We start from the raw sequence: 17,517 nt of genomic DNA, 5'->3' as shown, positions 1-17,517 counted from the left end.
TTTCCTGGAAAGACTCTGGTAGGACTCTGTCCATGAGTGGCGGGAGTCGGTTTTGGGTCTTAGATAGAGCATGGTGGGGGGAACACATGGGGAACAAATGCTGCTTTGGTAGGGACTTGGGAGGAGGTGTCCTGAACGGCAAAGTACCAGAACAATTCTGGGGAAAAAGAAAATGCCTGGGGGTGAGGTGTTTTTCCAGTGTAACGCTTGCCTGCTGTGTGGGTAATTCTTTCTGAATAGGTAAGTGTAATATTTAGAAGTGGGAAGAATTTTGACTACTGCAGCAATTGATCAGTCTGAGGGTCTTACCGCCTCTGGCTGACTTCAGGCACTGCAATAATTCTGCATTTTGTGCCACCTGGTGGATTTTTTGTTTTATGAATTTCTAAGTATATGATTGTGAGACATGGATGGGCATTTGTGGATCCGCAACTACTGATCTCAAGTCTGAAGTATTTGCTTTTTACAAATACTGAGCAGAGAACTTGGCTTTTCTTCCCTCTTGTGCACTCTACCAAGTATTTGAGTTGCAAGCATTGTCATGCAAATGTATGCACAGAAAAAGTGTGTACTTCATCAAGCTTTGGAAACTTTCTTTTTTAACTACAACAACAAAAAAAAATCCCCCCACATCTCTAGATGGCAATTTACATTCAAATCCTGTTTGCTGTGTTCTCATGGTAACTACACCAAGGGCATATGCACAGTCCATGATAAATAGCCCTCCTTAGAGCCCCAAAAGCATCGCTGGGGTACAGAGTATTGTTCGCTAGCAAAAATTTTAACCTTCATAACTTCCTTGCTAAACTGTGCCGTGGGGCATTTTGTGCTTTTTATCTCTTAAGGTTTAGGAATTTGTTGGCTGTGAAATATATTTACATTCTTGATGCCTATAAGGTGAGATTAGTCCTCATGTCCTGTTCGTCAGGAATATCTGCAGTGATTGCTGTAGAGCCAGCCCTCGCCAGGCTTGACTTCCTTTGAGTAGCAGCAGGAATGAATTAAGCAAGTACAGCCAAAGATATCACATGAAAGACTTGAAATACCAGTGAGCTGAAGAAAGCCCCATTCTGTGCATGTCTGTGTGTGTGTGCGTAGCTGCAGCTGCTAAAGATTCAGTTTTTCACGATGGGCGAACGCTGACGGGTGAAAAAGCCTTAAAAGGTAAGGGGTTCAACTCATGCAAGTTTTTTTTATAATTTTAATCTTGCATACTTAGAGGTGCAGTGGACTTGCAGAAAGAGCAAAGAAAGTGTCTGGAGTAGTTTGGCTGAGCAAAATGTTTCGGGGCTTGTATTTTCTTTTCAAGAGGGTAAATGCATGCAGAATCAAGTTTATGAAAAAAAGACTAAATTTACTGGTCTAATCATATTTTTGAAAGCCAGAAGAGCTTTGCTGCCAAGTAGTCTGCTTTAATAAATCACACTCTGCTTGAAAGTTAAAGGGGTGATAGTTCACAGAGCGGGGAAGAAGTCAGCAATAGTAGAGCTGTGTGTGCAGAGGGGGAAGATGTGTGTTGTAGTGGTGTGCTGCTTTCTGGAGAAAGATGTTTTCTGTTGTTTGGCGGCGACCTGTGGCACAGATGCGGGAAAACCAGCTTTGTAAAGTTTAGGACTGTAGTATTCCTGTAATTTATGAAGGCATAAGGCATGGCTGTAGTTTTGCTTTGATTACATGGTAAGAAAGTGACGCTGTGGACGAATGTGTTTGGGGGTGGGGGGAGTCCAGCAAGAGATCTGCAGCACCGAGAAGTCTAAACTAATATTATAGTTTTACTGGAGAAACTTGATGGGGCACATTTGAGACAGTAATTCTTTTGCCAGAGAAATTCAGGAAACAGAATATGCCTGAAAAAAAAATTAATTGGAGTAGTAATGGAAACAATACCATAACAGCAGTGTATTTGGACTTTGTTTGTTGTATCAACTCCCCGGTTCCACCCCTGATGAAAAACTCCCCAACCCAGCAGGTAAAATAGCTCTGTTCTTCACCGCTGATTGCCTTTGCTTCTGGGATCTGCATTTTTCTCCTTGCTTTCCCACTTGAAGAGCTGGCCTCTGCAAACATTAGTATTCAGCCACAGGGTAGAAAATTAGCTTAAAATTGCTTGAGAGAACCTGTTATGAAGGGAATGGGTTTTATCCTGCATCACTGACGTCTATGGGAGTTTTACTCTGGTCTCAAGAAGAGCAGCCCTGGATTTGCCTTGCAAATCTAGATGGAGGAAGTATGATCTGATAAAGGGCCTATGGGACTGGGAAAGGGGGCTCTTGTAACTTGCAGTTGCTCTTTTCTCCCTGATGTTGAGATGTGTCATTTTAAACCCCAGGTGGTAACAGTGGAGGTTGGTCAAAATGTAGGGGTTTTTTGTTGTGTGAAACATCAATTATATGTATTCAGTATTTCTTTGACCAAAACTACCTAGTTTCAAAAAAGATAAGATTTGTTTTGTTTGTCATTTGTTGGCTTACTCGAGAAAAATGTGTTTACAACCTGTAATGTAAATGGAAGCATAACAGCACTTATTCTTTCCAATACAGCTAGATTGCTGATAGGAATTACATGAAAGTTATAGTACTGTGCCAGCTGTTCACGGATCTTTATCATAGCTACCCTCGGAACACAAAACCCAAGCAGGAGCAGAAGGTGATGTTGTTTAAGAGTAGACTTGGGTCAGTTGCTAAGCTTTTTTCTCTTCAATTGTATCTGTTTATGTGTACATATATATATTATGTGTGGCTTTTCTTAATTAAGACATGGGATGCGACAAAGAAGCAAAGTCTTTGTGGGGGAAAACCTCACTGTGATAAGTTTGTAAGGACTGAGTACATTGCAGAACATCTGTAGTCATCTCATAAGATGAAACTTGAAACATGAAATGCTTACTGAAAGCATGTCAAAGCATCTTATCTTTTTCCTCAAACTTACACTCAGAATTTGCTGTTTCTGTTGGTTTTAAGTAGTTTACAAGCCCAAGAAGCAAGGCAGGTCCATTCCTAACACTGTCGTTAGAATTAATGGGAGGGAGCTGGGTCTCTGTAGTTTGGAGGAGACTGAGGGGTGACATTATTAATGTTTAGAAATATGTAAAGGGTGCGTGTCACAAGGATGGAGCCAGGCTCTTCTCGGTGACAACCAATGATAGGACAAGGGGTAACAGGTTCAAACTGGAACACAAGAGGTTCCACTTAAATTTGAGAAGAAACTTCTTCTCAGTGAGGGTGACAGAACACTGAAACAGGCTGCCCAGGGGGGTTGTGGAGTCTCCTACTCTGGAGGCATTCAAAACCCGCCTGGACACATTCCTGTGTAACCTCATCTAGGTGTTCCTGCTCTGGCAGGGGGATTAGACTGGATGATCTTTTGAGGTCCCTTCCAATCCCTAACATTCTGTGATTCTGTGAACAGAAGCGAGGTTGTGCTTTAGTTGTATGAAGTGGAAGGTAGTAGCTGTAAGGTCCGTGTTCTGGGACATCAAGTGGAGGTGTAGCTGTGCGATGGTGGTCAGCCTAGACTACAGGAAGGTATTGGCTGTTGCGCGATGAGGTTTGAGGTTGCTGTAGTGGGTTTGTCTCCTCCACATTCCTGATGTACATTTCCTGTTCAAGCAACAGGGAGCTGGGCAGCTGGTGCCACTCACAAGAGCTTTGCTGAGGAGATGGTAGTACCACAACTCCTCAGGACATTATTAGTGGACAGTATTAGTGGTGTTGTTCAGTCCTAAGTGCAGGGTGAGACCTGTTCCAGTCCATGAAGTTGCTGGTGAGCCAAGAAGCCCATTGCACTATGGAAAATCATTTGGGAAACTGGCGGGGGTTTGGTTTTGGCTGCCACCTTGGATCATTGCACACACCTGTGAGCATTGCACAATGTTTAGTGTAGAAAAGGCAAGTTTGTCACCAAGCTCAAAGTCCTGTGTTAGATTTCCACCGTTTACATGAGGAGATGGTGACGTTTTTGGATCTTCTCTCTGTAGATCTAGATCAACATTAAGTATGTGGTAAGTTGGGGCTTTTGGAGGCCTCAAAACTTTTAACAGTCAAGCAGACATAAAGTAGATGGGTTGACAGAAGACGTTTGCTTTCAGAAAGCCAAATAAATGCCAAATCCTGTGTGATACTGGCTTTCTTGTTTGAATGGCTGCCCCAGATTCAGCACGAAAAGGATGAATATGCCCATCTGCAGCTTGCCAGCCACACCACTTGTGCATATTTAGCCAAAAAGAAATAGTGTCCAGACTCATTAATCAACTAGTATTTCAAAGGAAGAAATGACAATTTTTGTTTAAAGTGGTTTAGCACTTAAATTGGCTTCACAGAAGTTTTTAACATAAGTAAACAATTTGTACAGCAAACAAAGCAGCGTTTAGGAAAGTTGCTTATATCTTCAGTGTCTCTTTCTGACTCAGACATTAAGGGTTATGTTTTGTTGTACCTTTAAGCCAGCCTATGGATTTCTTAGGGGAGAAATGGCTGTTCAGCCATCCAGAATTGCCATTTCCATGTGGCCACAGACGTGTACAACGTAGCGCACCTCAAATCAGCCATGTCCTTAAAGGACATTTGTCTCATTGGCCTCAATGAGCTCTAAGCACACGTCTAAATGCTTTACTTCAGTTATGACTGCTTTTATGCTGCTTTGGATGTGCTGGCCAGCACATAACAGAGTACCTGGGGCCATGATGCCTGTTGTCACACAGCTTTGAAGAGGAGTGAGGCAGATGTGCAGCTGTCTTGCAGTTGTGTACCCAGCCTAAAGACACAAGTTGCCTGTGCGGAGGAGGAGGGAGAACTGTCATATGCAATGCTGCAGTGGCATGGGGTCCACACTGCTGACTGGTCCCAGGAGAATGTAGTGCTGGGATGTCAGTAGTGAAGATGCATCTAACCAATCTTAATAGTGTGTTTTCACCGTGATCAGAAAATCTGGAAGAGGGACAGAAAAAAATCCACTTCTGGGGCAGGGAGAGCCATATTCTTATTTAAATGTGAAGCAGCAGATTGTAAACCCATGAAGTTCTGTAAAGGCAGACATTTTCCTCACAGGATCATCTTAAAAATAGGTAAGATTCAACAATGTGTGCTTCAAGTAACTAAGAAAACATGGAACTTGCCTTGGAGAAGAAGAAGAAACAAAGATTCCATTGACCAGCGTCCCTGCCTGTAAATTCTGCAGGCTTTGTGGAAATGAACAGTGCCATCTGAAATCACTCAGAACGTGATTCAATGTTAAATTAGTTTGGTTTTGATGTAATTTTGCCATCTGTTATAATTAATTTTTTTCTCTCTGTATACGTGTGTAGTTAGATTAGTTAGTAGTCTGATAACCATATTGGTGTTAAGGGAGGTTTCTTGCTATCCATTCTGGGTTACTCTGCACCATGCTAATAAAGTTAATTTACTCTGTCGTTAAGTCTTATTTCCCAGATGTATAGGGATTGGAACGAAGAAGTAGTTCATGCAGTTTTTTTTCGAGGGAAAAATGTATGGTGACATTCATTGCAAGTGTTAATGATTGCCAATATATAATCTATAGCAATGAGATCACCACGGTTTTTTGCTCTGTCAAATGCAATTATTAGCAATACTTTCAGGAAGCACAGGAGCTACTTGTTGTTCTAGCCAAGGTGATGTTGACTCACCTGTGCCTTCAGCAAGGCCTCTGTGGTAGCACAGATACCTATGATCTGCAGAGCTCCTTCATCTCATATTCATGTAATATATGAAGAAATCAGTCAAGGGGCTTTTTTCTTTGGTTTAGAATGGAAATTTCAGAATTATCTGAAATACTTAATCTGATTTTGGTTTGGTTCTTAGAAACATCAAAGAACTCGACCAGGAGACTTTTCCAACTCCTAATGGGGGGATGTTGTGTTACAACAAAGCAGTCCAAGGAGAACATATTTGTTGCCTTTTTCTGTGAAATTAATGTACACAAGAACAAACAATTACCTTCATTTTCTGTCCCTTCCCCGAAAACACAGGCACATGCACATTCCACTTGTCTTGATACCCCCTTGTTTAGTCGGTTGCAGATCTGCAAGGCCAGTCCTGAATTCATACTGTGAAAATGTGTAGGGGTACAACTGGGCTGTTCAGCCTGGAAAAAAGGAGGCTGAGGGGAGACCTTATCGCTGTCTGCAAGTACCTGAAAGGAGGCTGTAGCATGGAGGATGTTGATCTCTTCTCCCAAGTAGCAAGTGATAGGATGAGAGGAAATGGCCTCAAGTTGCACCAGGGGAGGTTCAGATTGGATATTAGGAAACATTTCTTCACGGAAAGTTTCGTGAAGCAGTGGAACAGGCTGCCCAGGGAAGTGGCAGAGTCACCATCCCTGGAGGTGTTTAAAAGGTGTTTAGACAAAGTTCTTAGAGACATGGTTTAGTGCCAGAGTTAGGTTATGGTTGGACTAGATGATCCTGGGGGTCTCTTCCAACCAAAATGATTCTATGATTCTAAGAGCAGCAGCTCAATGGAGCAAATTCTAAGAAAAATGGCAAAGTTAGACTAACACTATCTGAGATGTGCTGAGATATACAATTTAGGTGTAATTAACGTACTGATTACATGGGTCATTTATCTGGGCCATCACGCAACTTTTGCTGCCAGCCAGGCAGACGTCCTTGCTGATCTCAGGGATCCCCATCACGTTCTGTAAACTTGAATTTCCCTCTCTAGACTTAGAGGGTTTACTCACTGCAATGTTAGGGGTTCCCTCATACTTCTAAACCTTAAAGCAGATTTCCAGACCACCCGCTGCAACTCTGCTGCAGTACAGCTCTCAGGCAGCCCCCGGTGTCCTGAGCTCCTCCAGGTTGAAGCGAGCCCTCCATAGTGATGCAGAACAGCAAGGACCATGCATGGGCATTTTTGGTGCAGAGGGATGTGTGCCAGCTGTTCGGTGCAGGGGCTGAGGGGAGCCAGGCAACAAGGCTGCTCTGGGAGGGCTGAGTCGCGGTGCCCGCACAGGCAGCAGCCCAGAGACAGAACCCAACGATGAATGGAGCCCTGTGCAGGGGTGGGAATAATCTGCCCTTTCAGTGCTGCCCGACCTCCAGTGTCCTAGCAACCCACAGCTCTCCGGCTGAATATTTTGTGGCGTTCCTCCTTTACGCATGTCAGATATTGGCTGTGATTTAAGCCTGGCTGATTTCTTAATACAGATTTCAAACAAAGGGCTCGATACAGGAAAGAGAGGAGAAAGGGCTCCTTAGGAGATAATTTTGTAAAACCACCTATGTTTTTTTTCAATGTAGGAGTTGCACTGGAACATTTCCTTGCTTGAGAAAGCACTGAGCAGCGAGTCTATGTGTTACGTCAGCCTTGTGCTTTGTAGGTGCTTTTTAGGGGCCACCGAGGGAATGAACTGTGTGTAGGGACAAAATGCATTGGAGAAGAAACAACTGCTTGTGGCCTCAATATGGAAAAAAAAGGTGCAACCAAGTGCTAACTTTTTGAATCTGTTTTTGATTTTTAGCTAGGAAATTGCTGGCCCTTGCTGCCATACAACAAACATGTATGTTCCACACTTTAATCAGTTAAAGACAGCTCAAACTTTTTAATTATTTTTAAGTCTCATGGTTTTCAGAGCTATAATTAATTATTGTTGCAGGGCTTTTCTTGTTTTTAACAATTGGAGCTGATAATGAAGAGGGGTTTTTTTATTATTTTGTGGTGAGTGTGTGGAGGCTTTGTAATGACTTAATTTAAGCTAGTCCACAGTGCCACAGCCTGTGTCTTCGTAGACAGTTAACCACAGTAACATCTCAGCCAAATTTCCCTTGCTGGACCACTGAATACTTGCATAGTAATGAACTTGGGTCCTGCCAAGCCGAAGTTTGAATGTGGGAAGCGCAGTTCTGGATTGCACTGTCTGCTTCAAGCTGTGCGTCTTGTTCTCCCTCTGATACGGAGTCAGTCTTTGGGAGACCCAATAGTGAGCACTAAGTTTCTTCAAATAAATAAAACCAGTATTTTTTCCACAACTGGAGTGGTGATGGGGGACTAGTTACATCTTTTGGTCTAACCCACTGCGTGGCAGACCATGAGGAAACCATTAACACCTGCTGGAAGGAGGAGAAGGTCCCATGTTTGCTTTGAAGTGTCTGGTGGCTTTAAATGGTTCCCTCGCCATAGGTAAGCTCTTCCAATGAATACACTCAGTGAAAAAAAAGGTGTGCCTTCTGGTTTGAATGTCTTGGCTCTGATTTTCATGCTTTTTAGTGATTTAATCTGGCTTCTGAAACAACGGAGAACTTTTAGTATTCTCTTTAAAGCAATGCCCCAAAACAGAAGAGTTTCAAGACTAATGGTGTTCAGACACACGGTCCTAAAGGAACAGTGTAGCTAGATCAAGAGAAGTGGCAGGTGGGTGCCCAGGACTGAAACAGAGAATACTGTGAGTTTTGGGTTTAGATGCCTCTTCTCCTTGTGCTTCATGAGTTGATGTCTCTTGTCCCTTTGTGGAGTGCAATGTTCGCTCTCTCCACCTGTGCATCACAAGCTCTTCTGGCTGGAAGTGAGGTTCTTCCAAGCTGTTTCCACCTCCTCATTTCTACTTGCCTGCAAAAGGGGAGAGAAGTCAATATCCATGTATTCTCTCCCACCCCACATGCAGCTGCAGTCTGGAAAAGGGTTGCTCAGTCTCTTGTTGCACAGGGAAGGCAAGGAGAGTTACAATTATGTGGATCAAAGTTATCTGCAGTATGATTTCAGGATGTCCTGCTGAAGTGATATTGTGTTAACATTTCAGTGAGAACTAGCTACATGGAGGTTTTCATATATTCAAGTGTGAGATTACTTGTAGTAACACTACACTAGGTATTAGAAGGACACAGGACTGGGTTCTTACATGGATTGTTACCAGAAAAGGTTGTATAGCTACATCAGACTTTGGCCGTGCAAGTTGGCATTCATCTTAGTAAGAGGATCTCTCAAGCATTTTCGTCCTGATTATCTATTCCCTAATGAAGCCTCATATCTTTTAGGAATAAATGCTTGATAGTAGACACCATTATCTGAAGGAATCATGTTAGACGAACCATCCTGAAACAGGATTTACTGCTTTTAAGTGTAAAAATGTACTTATATGCCTGGCCTGCTGATAAACTGTCAAATAACAAAGAAACTTGTAAGGTGTGGATTTGTGAAAATGTGGTGGTCTGGCCTACAGGAGTGAAAGTATGGTGGAAAAATTTATTAAAAAAAAAAGCAGGGGGGAGAGAGGGTTGGTGTCTCAGTCTGTGTACGTTATTTGGAGTCACCACTGACATGGAGGGTGAGGATTTCACCATATGCAGTTGGTTTGTGTGCAGCCTCAGCAGACACGAAGCCGTGTGTGCAGTCATTGTCTTGACCATTGTAATGAACAGAGGTAACACTGGCTGTTGTGACATGGGGTGGGCAAGGAAGGACAGCTGTCCTTGTAATTAGTACCTCACAGCATGTTTCTTCATGGTATGTCTGGGGCTACCAGGCAGCCTGATTGATTTTCTTCAGGAGAGGCCTGTTGACTGGTCACAATGTGGGGAGAAGGAGGCCAGATTGGGGTTTAGTCTGCAGGGACTGGAGGCTTTAGTGAGGATGACCTCAGATGAAACGGCAACAGATCACTCACAGGTGGAGAAGGAGGGTTGATGAAAAGTTCCAGCTGGGGCCTGTGCTGCAAGTCACACCTTCTGTCAGTGCACTGAGACCCTGCCAGAGCGGCTTCAAACCTTAAATCCCTCTTTTCCCAAATGCTCTTAATTGTCTGTCTCACTTGGCTGGTCCTGCAGTTGCTGCTCTGGGACAAACAGCCCCTGAGACTTTCTGTGCATTTCAATGGCCTCTCTGAATAATGCATTCAAGCAGCAAGGGCTCATTGAAAACTTAAGCAATCACATAGATAGCTCTGAACATGCACTTAGAAAACATAAATATCTCCAGTGTTTAAGCCTATGCCTCTAAAAATCCATTCCTATTCTGTGAACTTTTAACCAGTGTGTAAGAAATTACATTGTCATTTTGAGGGAGTGGGCTGATATAAGAGAGGTGGACAAAATCTGTCTTCCTTTAGAACAAATTCTGCACACCTTTAGAAAGTTTCGCAAAGAGGCTGCTTTGTATTTACTCAGGGGTAGCATTTGGTCCATACAAACCAAACAAAAAGAAGATATCTCCGAAATGCAAGAGCACAGTGACAGTGACTAATAAAAAGTAGTTTTAAGTAGCTCCAAGTTTGTGAGTTTGTCATTGATCGTTGTCAATGGAAGCGTGAAATGGCAGCAAGCCTCTGATTCGTTTGAGCGTTTTTTCTCCAACAGTGAAGCTAATTTCAGCTCTTATCTTTGTTATATATAAACAAGCAGGACCTGAAATAGCATCTTTGTAGCTGGACCTAAGTCAGTGATGTCTTGACCTAGCTGAAATCTTTAGACACTAGTGCAAATGGTCAGTGTGGTAATGTACTCCTTTATAACTCTTAACTGGGCTGCTGTCTTAAAAATACCCTTGCAATGCCCTTGCTTGTAAAGTAAGCTGGGCGACGGGCTGAATATAAAAGCAAAAGTGGTTTCACGTTCATGCACTGAATCTCCTCCTTTGACTGTTTGGGTACAGTGGAAGAATGCTAAAATTACAGTGTTCCTTCTATACACTGTTATTTTAGCATGGGCATCTCTCACCTGCGGCATGAGAGTGGCTAATTCTGAAGTCTGTCTCTTATCTGAAGCACTCGGGGCTGGAAGATGAGTCACGCAGGTCAGATGCAGTAGTAGGAGTTGAAGAGAAGAGCAGCTAATTGTGTAAATGCTTGCTGCTGGTAAATGCAGTACTTTCACGTTCAGACCTGTAGAGATTGTATAAAAGCGACAGCTTATCATTGCTGAGTTTGCAGTGAAATCTGACCTGGAGTTTGCAGCAGAATTTTTTGGGGCACAAGTGGTGTTGCAGTGGACCCATGCTCTTTTATTAGCAAGTTACCTCCAGCAGTGTTAGCAATTTTTAAAGGCTTTTTATGGGGCTTGGGGGTGGATGTGTAGATAAAAGCCAGGAGAACTTCAGACATGCAAAACACTTACTGTTATTACAGGTTTATCCAAATATTCCTTAACTTGCCAGTGCCATACAGTAGAAGTACCACGTTCTTTGTTTTTATTCCCCTGTAATCTTATGATATTTGTCTGTGGACACAAATACTCTGGGACGGTAAGGGCATGTCTTCACAAACAAAGCAGGCATCAAACTTTTCGATGTTTCAACCTGAACCTGTTCCAGTTACAGCTAGCTGCGTGCTGGAGAAGACTGGAAATGTTTTTTCCTTGAAATACATGTGCTCTTAGGTCAGTGGGACCTGATGCTCCTGGTCCTTGGGCAGGACACACACAGGTTCTGATGCTTCTTGTGCTGTAAGCGCAGCAATCCTGAGGTTGAAATTCTGTTGAAAAAGCCAATGCCACCAAATTTTATGGTGCAAGCGACCGAAGAGATGATGGCTAGAAGAGCAGGGCATGAACTGGTTTGTTGGGGGTAGGAAGGTTGGATAAAAGTCGCTGAGTGTAATGTAGTTTTAAAAAGGCAAACATTGGGCATGTGGAAATTTTCTATCAGTTCACCTAAATTACATATTAGAAGTTAATTTATTCACACTTTTCAGATTTGTCTGCGAGGAAAGCCTGGCGTTGGTTTTGACTTGTGGAGCTGGTGACTGAGATCAGAAGACCATGGGGACTGTTTAAGAAAGATCTGGCTTAATAAGTCCCCCTGTTTCTGAAAAAATACCAGTACACATTAGGATGCGAAAACAAGTTCAAAACCCACTCTAAAGCAGGGGAAGACTGACCTATTTTAATTTCTACTGCTTTTCTCCAGAGTAAAATTGCGAAGACTTCATTTTAGGAGTAAAACAGCGGATTTTAAAAGCTAAGATATTGAGAAAAGTTATTTCTTTTAAAATAAAAAATTTTCACATCCACAAAATGCTTTTCTAAGCCAGGAAAATCAACACTTTTAAGACGCTGTAGCAAAGCTGCCATAGTCATACTCGAGTTCTCACAGAGATACCTAGAAAAAAGGGACTGGGGATTTTGTTGTTGTTTGGGTTGTGTGTGTGTGTGTGTGTGTGTGTGTGTGTGTGTGTGTGTGTAGTTTTGTTTTGTTTTCCCCCCAATCTCTCTGTGAAGTTCTTCCTGCCTACATAAAATCCGTGAGGCTGCTGTAATCTGTCATTATTGTGCCTGTACTTTTCTGAGGCAGCCAGTAGTTCAGGGAGGAAGAAGGATTTCTGCAGAGGGAAAGTCAGGTATCATCTGTGTTTGAATGGAGCACATAATGTGTAGAACAAAAAAATGCTGTGTTCTGTGTGTGTGTTACTCAGATGTTTGGGGTCTCCACTGAGGATGCTGTCCAGGGAAAAGGAATGATGTTTTTTGAAAGCCTCAGTCAGGCTGTAATCTAAGGAACTTTTTTATCATGAGAATTACGCATAGATGTTAGATGTCTGTCCTAGTGGCTGCTTCTAATTGTGATTTCAGGCCAAAGCTTTGCCCTTTAGGAGGCTCAGAGCAGATCAGAGCAAGCATTTAGCAGCTTAAGTAGCCAGAGTCTCGCCAGCAAAGACTCCAGGTCACAATGAAGCATTGGCTTCGGTGCTGCCTGGTGCAGGTTCAGTGGAGGCTTTTGGATTCAGGAAATAATAAATTAGAAGTTGTGCTATGAAAGAGCAAACCACAAAAAAACCCCACCACCTTTATTGTGTAGAGCAGACCTGACTTGTAGCTGTTAATTTCATGTTGATGCTCAGTGGCCCAACGTGGCTGTGACCCATGGGAGTCTAACTGCAGTCTGGTGATTTTGCATCTCAAGAGTGCTTTAGTGCTATCATTCCTTGATAAATGTGAAATATCTGTTTAAAACTGAGATGATTTGAAGTTGACTATATCCCTCAGACAATTTTGGAAGCTATCAGTTCAGTTCTTCTGTTACCTTCTCTTTAAATTTGATCTTTCTTTGCAGGAGTCTTACTTTTAGCAATTACTTCAGATTTTTACTTTAGAAGACATATTGTTTTGCAGTCAACTATGGTTCTGTTGTCTATCTGAAATTTTCCTACAGAATACAATTTCCTCCAAAGTATTCATTTGTAAAAGAAGTCCCGTTCTTTTTACCAGCACACTGGTAAAAATTTAGCAGACCCCAGAGGTGAGTCCTGTGCCATGTTACTTTGGTGTAAATCTGAAAGTTCACTTGCAGTAGTTCATGGGCAGTGTGAAGGAGCAACACTAAAAAGAAAAGACTGAGCATCAGCTGCATAGGAAACCCTTGGCATGGAGATTCTATGCTATTGTGAGTTTAACTCCTTAGTATTGCAGTGAGCATCATTCAAGTGGAGACGGTCATCATTCCCTGTCTTAGAAGTGTCTGCAGTTTAACATTGGGGTATATACAGTACTTGCCCTCTGGTTCAATAAATGCCCATGCAATTAATTTTTTACGTATGAGGAGTCTTGCTGGCTGGAAGTTAAGCTTAAGGTTATCTGAGTCTGCAAGTGTTTGTAGAACTGAGGCTGGAATCCCCTTCATCCCCAGAGTAATACTGCCTGAGGTGCAATGTATCGCCGAGTCATAAGATGGATACACTGGATGCTGTGGTGTTACCAACAGGACTGCGCTGGTTGCTTCTTCGGGGTGTTTTCATTAGACATGGGAAACCATGAATGCATTTTAGCATTTCGGATTTGGGCTGCCTCTCTGACTGACTGCAGCTCTCGTCACAGGCGAGGAATGGAGAGTTACTGTGATGACCCAGTCAAAACCCCCCAGATGATGGGGAATCTCTTTAGGCATTCTGTATTCAAAGTGTGAAATAGGAGTCCAGCACATCTCTTACCACCACCCCCAGTCTAGCCCAAGCAACCAGACTTAATGCAGATGTAATTCCCGTGATATGCCAGGGCAGGGTTTGACCCTCCAATTTAATAGCCTCATGTGTCTGTGAGTAACTAAAAATAAGTAGCAAGGTAAAGTGAAGGACTATGCTTATGTAATTAAAATTGTGATGGTCTTTATGTTGCCCTGCTGTGATACCATGTTAACATCTCTTCCAGTGTTTCATGTTTTTTTTTAAATACAGGCTTCTGAAGCTGGGTGACTCTGTGACAATCCCAGCTTCTGGTGACAGAGCAGGGTTGTTTCTAACTTCTGTAGTTGCTGGAAGAAGGTCATGAAAATCTTGCTTCTTTTTCTGCAACTCAGAGATGGAAAGAGAAAGTTTTTTTAAAAAGTAACATGAGCTTTCACACCAGCCGCTTGGCTGACTTTTGACTTTTTAAGTGCCTGGGGCTGGCAATAAAAGGATTAGGGGGTGCAGCAACCATCTGGCTCTCAAAGCAGGAGGTACTCCCTTGCAAACTGAGAGGCTGCCTTGTGAGAGAGACATCCAAATTTTGCCTGGCTTTGTTGTGTCCCCACTCCCATCTATGCATCTGCCTCCCCACCTCAGTGCACCAAAAATAGTTTTGTTTGCAAATCTTGCAAACAACGTCACCTTTTGAACCAGTGAGTATGGGACAGGTAAAAGGACTAAAAACAGGTGTAGCGTTAAAGCAGACCTGCATCTGCTTGCGGCACACATCCGCCTTGCGTTGCACAAGGCAAAAAGTGAGTATGTTTTTCCTAGGGATTTGCGTGTGCATCTGTGTTCATTCCCTCCCTTTCTGGAGATTCATTCGACGGGCAGCTTTGCGGGTTCCCTAATACTGCCATTGGGTGGGCACTTATGGAAAACGCAGTTGGCAATACCAGTCATTACAGTATCAATACCTTTATGTTAGGCATTTGTGCTGTGTGTTCAGTAAAACACGAAGATTTTGCTTGTGGTGTGTTTTACTAGTGGTGGCAAAATCCAAATGCAACACATCACTGAGAAGAAAGAGGGAGTTTGCATCATTCGCAAAGGCATTTTCCCCCCTTTAGAACATTCGGTTTTTTATACATGCAGGTATGGAAATTAAATGTTAAGTCACATTTGTAACAGAGCCATTAATGCAACAATGTGCCAGGTGGCACAGAGTGGATGTCACTCCCGAGCCTCCCTGGGTCTCAAAGCCCGCGTCACAAAGGAAGGCAAAGCAGCTGCTGGCGGTGGCTGAATTTCTCCATAGCCCCTGTCCAGCCACTTTTTAAAACATGGGTTGTTCTCATTTTTGTTCGGTGCTATTGACCGTGGAAGGAGGGAGGGCTGTGGTGTTTTCCTGTATGAATTTTAGCCCTGGTACCAAAAGAAAGGGCTGGAAGGTGTTACGCTGTGGAAGGGTGAGTGCCAGGGAAGCGTTTGGCCACGCGGCTCTGCAACATCTCAGCGCAGAAGGGCTGTTGCACCTACAAAGGAGCCTCCCACCTCTGCTTCAGAAAAGAAATTAAAGGAAGAATAGCAACATTTTGGTTTAGACATTCTGCCTTTTAAAGGAGGGAGGTAGAAGCTAATCTATCAATATTCTTGAAGCTACCTTATTAACAAGTCTGACTGGCACACAGTGTTTTGTTCTAAGCATAAAGGTGCTGGTGGAAAAGTTTAGGCTAGATATTTTTAATGAACTTCTGAGTCTATGCTTTCCTGAAATTACTTTTGAGAAGTTAAAATTTTGGGGAGTCATTTATTTGCAAAGTCGAACATGGGGCATGATTAAAGCCTGTTAATAAATACCAATATTTCCTCTGATTGACAGTTGCTCAGGGCCTGATCTTACTGTCATTTCTACCAGCTGAAGATCTTCAGGTCTTTATATAAACTATTGACTCTATCTACAAGATCCCACCTTCTGAACTTCTTGCAGAATAGTAAGCACTGTACCTCAGCTCTGCAAATGACTATACAGGACACTCAGCTGATGGGTTAAAGTGGATTCTTGGGCTGAAGAATTAAGTGGTGTATTTACATGTGGTGTTATTTTGGTATCAGGTTTGCTGGCATTTTGCAGTGTAATGATTAGCACCATCTTGAATGTTTCCACGGATGGGGCATCTGCACCTTCTCTATCAACCATCTTGCGTGGCTTTGTGTGGCTGTGGCTGGCATACCTCAAAGCGTGGGGGGGAGCACAGGTGACTTGGGCGCTTCTGAGATGGAAGGAATGGATTCCTGAGGCTCCTGGGGCAGGAACACACTCATCCGTATTCACAGGTTTTCATGGCTGAGTGGATAGGGTTATCTGTGTTCTAAGTGAAAAATGATGCCAAAAGAACCTCATGCAAACTAAGGGAAACATTTCAGAGGAGCAGAAATTTGGGAGTTGGGTTCACAGATGAAAATATTTGTGCTGTTCAGAACAACAAACAGAAACTCTTTGAAATACAGCTCATTTAAGATTTGAGGTTCCATTGATGAACTTCCATCCCTGTCCATAGTAGATGAATTGTCACTACACTAAAAATTAAATGTTTTCTGCCTTTCTGCTTTTGGGTTTTTGTGGTTTTTTTGTTTGTTTGTTTGTTTTCTAAAACTGTATCTTCAATATTTGGGATTATCTATGGGGACTGTAAATTCAGTTGCTAAAGAAACAAAATAGCCAAGTTTGTAGCTGTTGAGCTGTTGGCTGCCTGTGCTTCTTTCTGTCATTTCTTCCTGCACAGCAATGGCCTGCGAATATACGAGAAATGGAAAGAGAGCGCTGATTGGACTAAACGGCTGTAAATGTTGTGTTTATGGAAATTATAGAGCATAATTACCCCTTTGTTTCCATTCTGTAGATATATTTTTATGTGTTCTGAACTGCTGATGTCCTTTAAGACATTGTGTAGCCAGTTGCTTGCAGTTGTGTGTTGCAGATTCATAAATTTGCCCTTTGTTTACTTCCCCTGACATCTCTAACCATTGCTATTAAAATCCTTCTTTTGAACCTGCTCATTTTAGATGCCAGACCAGTTTGATCAGACAGTGGTGCTTAACCAGCTGCGCTATTCTGGGATGCTGGAGACAGTCAGGATTCGGAGGGCTGGCTTCCCGGTCCGCAGGCCCTTTCAAGACTTCTACAAAAGGTAAACACGCCGACTTGTGTGCCTCAGATGTGAGTCATGGGTGCCAAATCAACATTCCCATGTTGAGGAATAAAGTGAAAATCTAATAACAAAAAAAAAAATCATACGGCAAAAATGGAACTTGTGTCTTAAATGAAGTAATAAATATTCTTTGGTTGCCAGGTATAAAGTTCTCATGAGAAACTTAACTCTGCCTGAAGATTTAAATGAGAAATGTGCTGTCCTGCTTCGTCTGTATGACAACACAAGCACTGAATGGCAGCTTGGAAAAAATAAGGTAAAATAATCTGGCTGTGCATATTGTGGGGATGGTGCTTACACAAAGCTGAGGGGACAGGATTTAGACTGGGCAGCTGCAGAGATGTAGTTGTAATGGTAATTACTTCGGGCCTTAAAGGAAGTTGTGCGTGGCTGTTGGTGCTCTTGAAACCCTTATAGCAACACTTAATGGTCATGCTGAGGAATTTGCTGTCTGAGGCACTCAGACACTGGCTGGGGATTTCAC

General features: G+C 42.8%; 1 protein-coding gene across 1 annotated transcript in view; it reads left to right on the top strand.

The window, feature by feature from the left end:
* The window catches only part of MYO10 (myosin X), a 159,806-nt gene that overhangs the window by 111,521 nt on the left and 30,768 nt on the right, over window positions 1-17,517 (top strand). Inside the window, exons 20-21 of the mRNA XM_065830121.2 lie at window positions 16,888-17,012; window positions 17,175-17,289. Coding sequence (XP_065686193.1) covers window positions 16,888-17,012; window positions 17,175-17,289 — 240 coding nt within the window. The remainder of the gene's footprint in view (window positions 1-16,887; window positions 17,013-17,174; window positions 17,290-17,517) is intronic.

Source organism: Patagioenas fasciata, chromosome 2 (assembly GCF_037038585.1).
Source record: "Patagioenas fasciata isolate bPatFas1 chromosome 2, bPatFas1.hap1, whole genome shotgun sequence".
Lineage (NCBI taxonomy): Eukaryota > Metazoa > Chordata > Aves > Columbiformes > Columbidae > Patagioenas > Patagioenas fasciata.
Note: the sequence above shows the minus strand (reverse complement) of the source record. Positions and strands in the feature narration are given on the sequence as shown.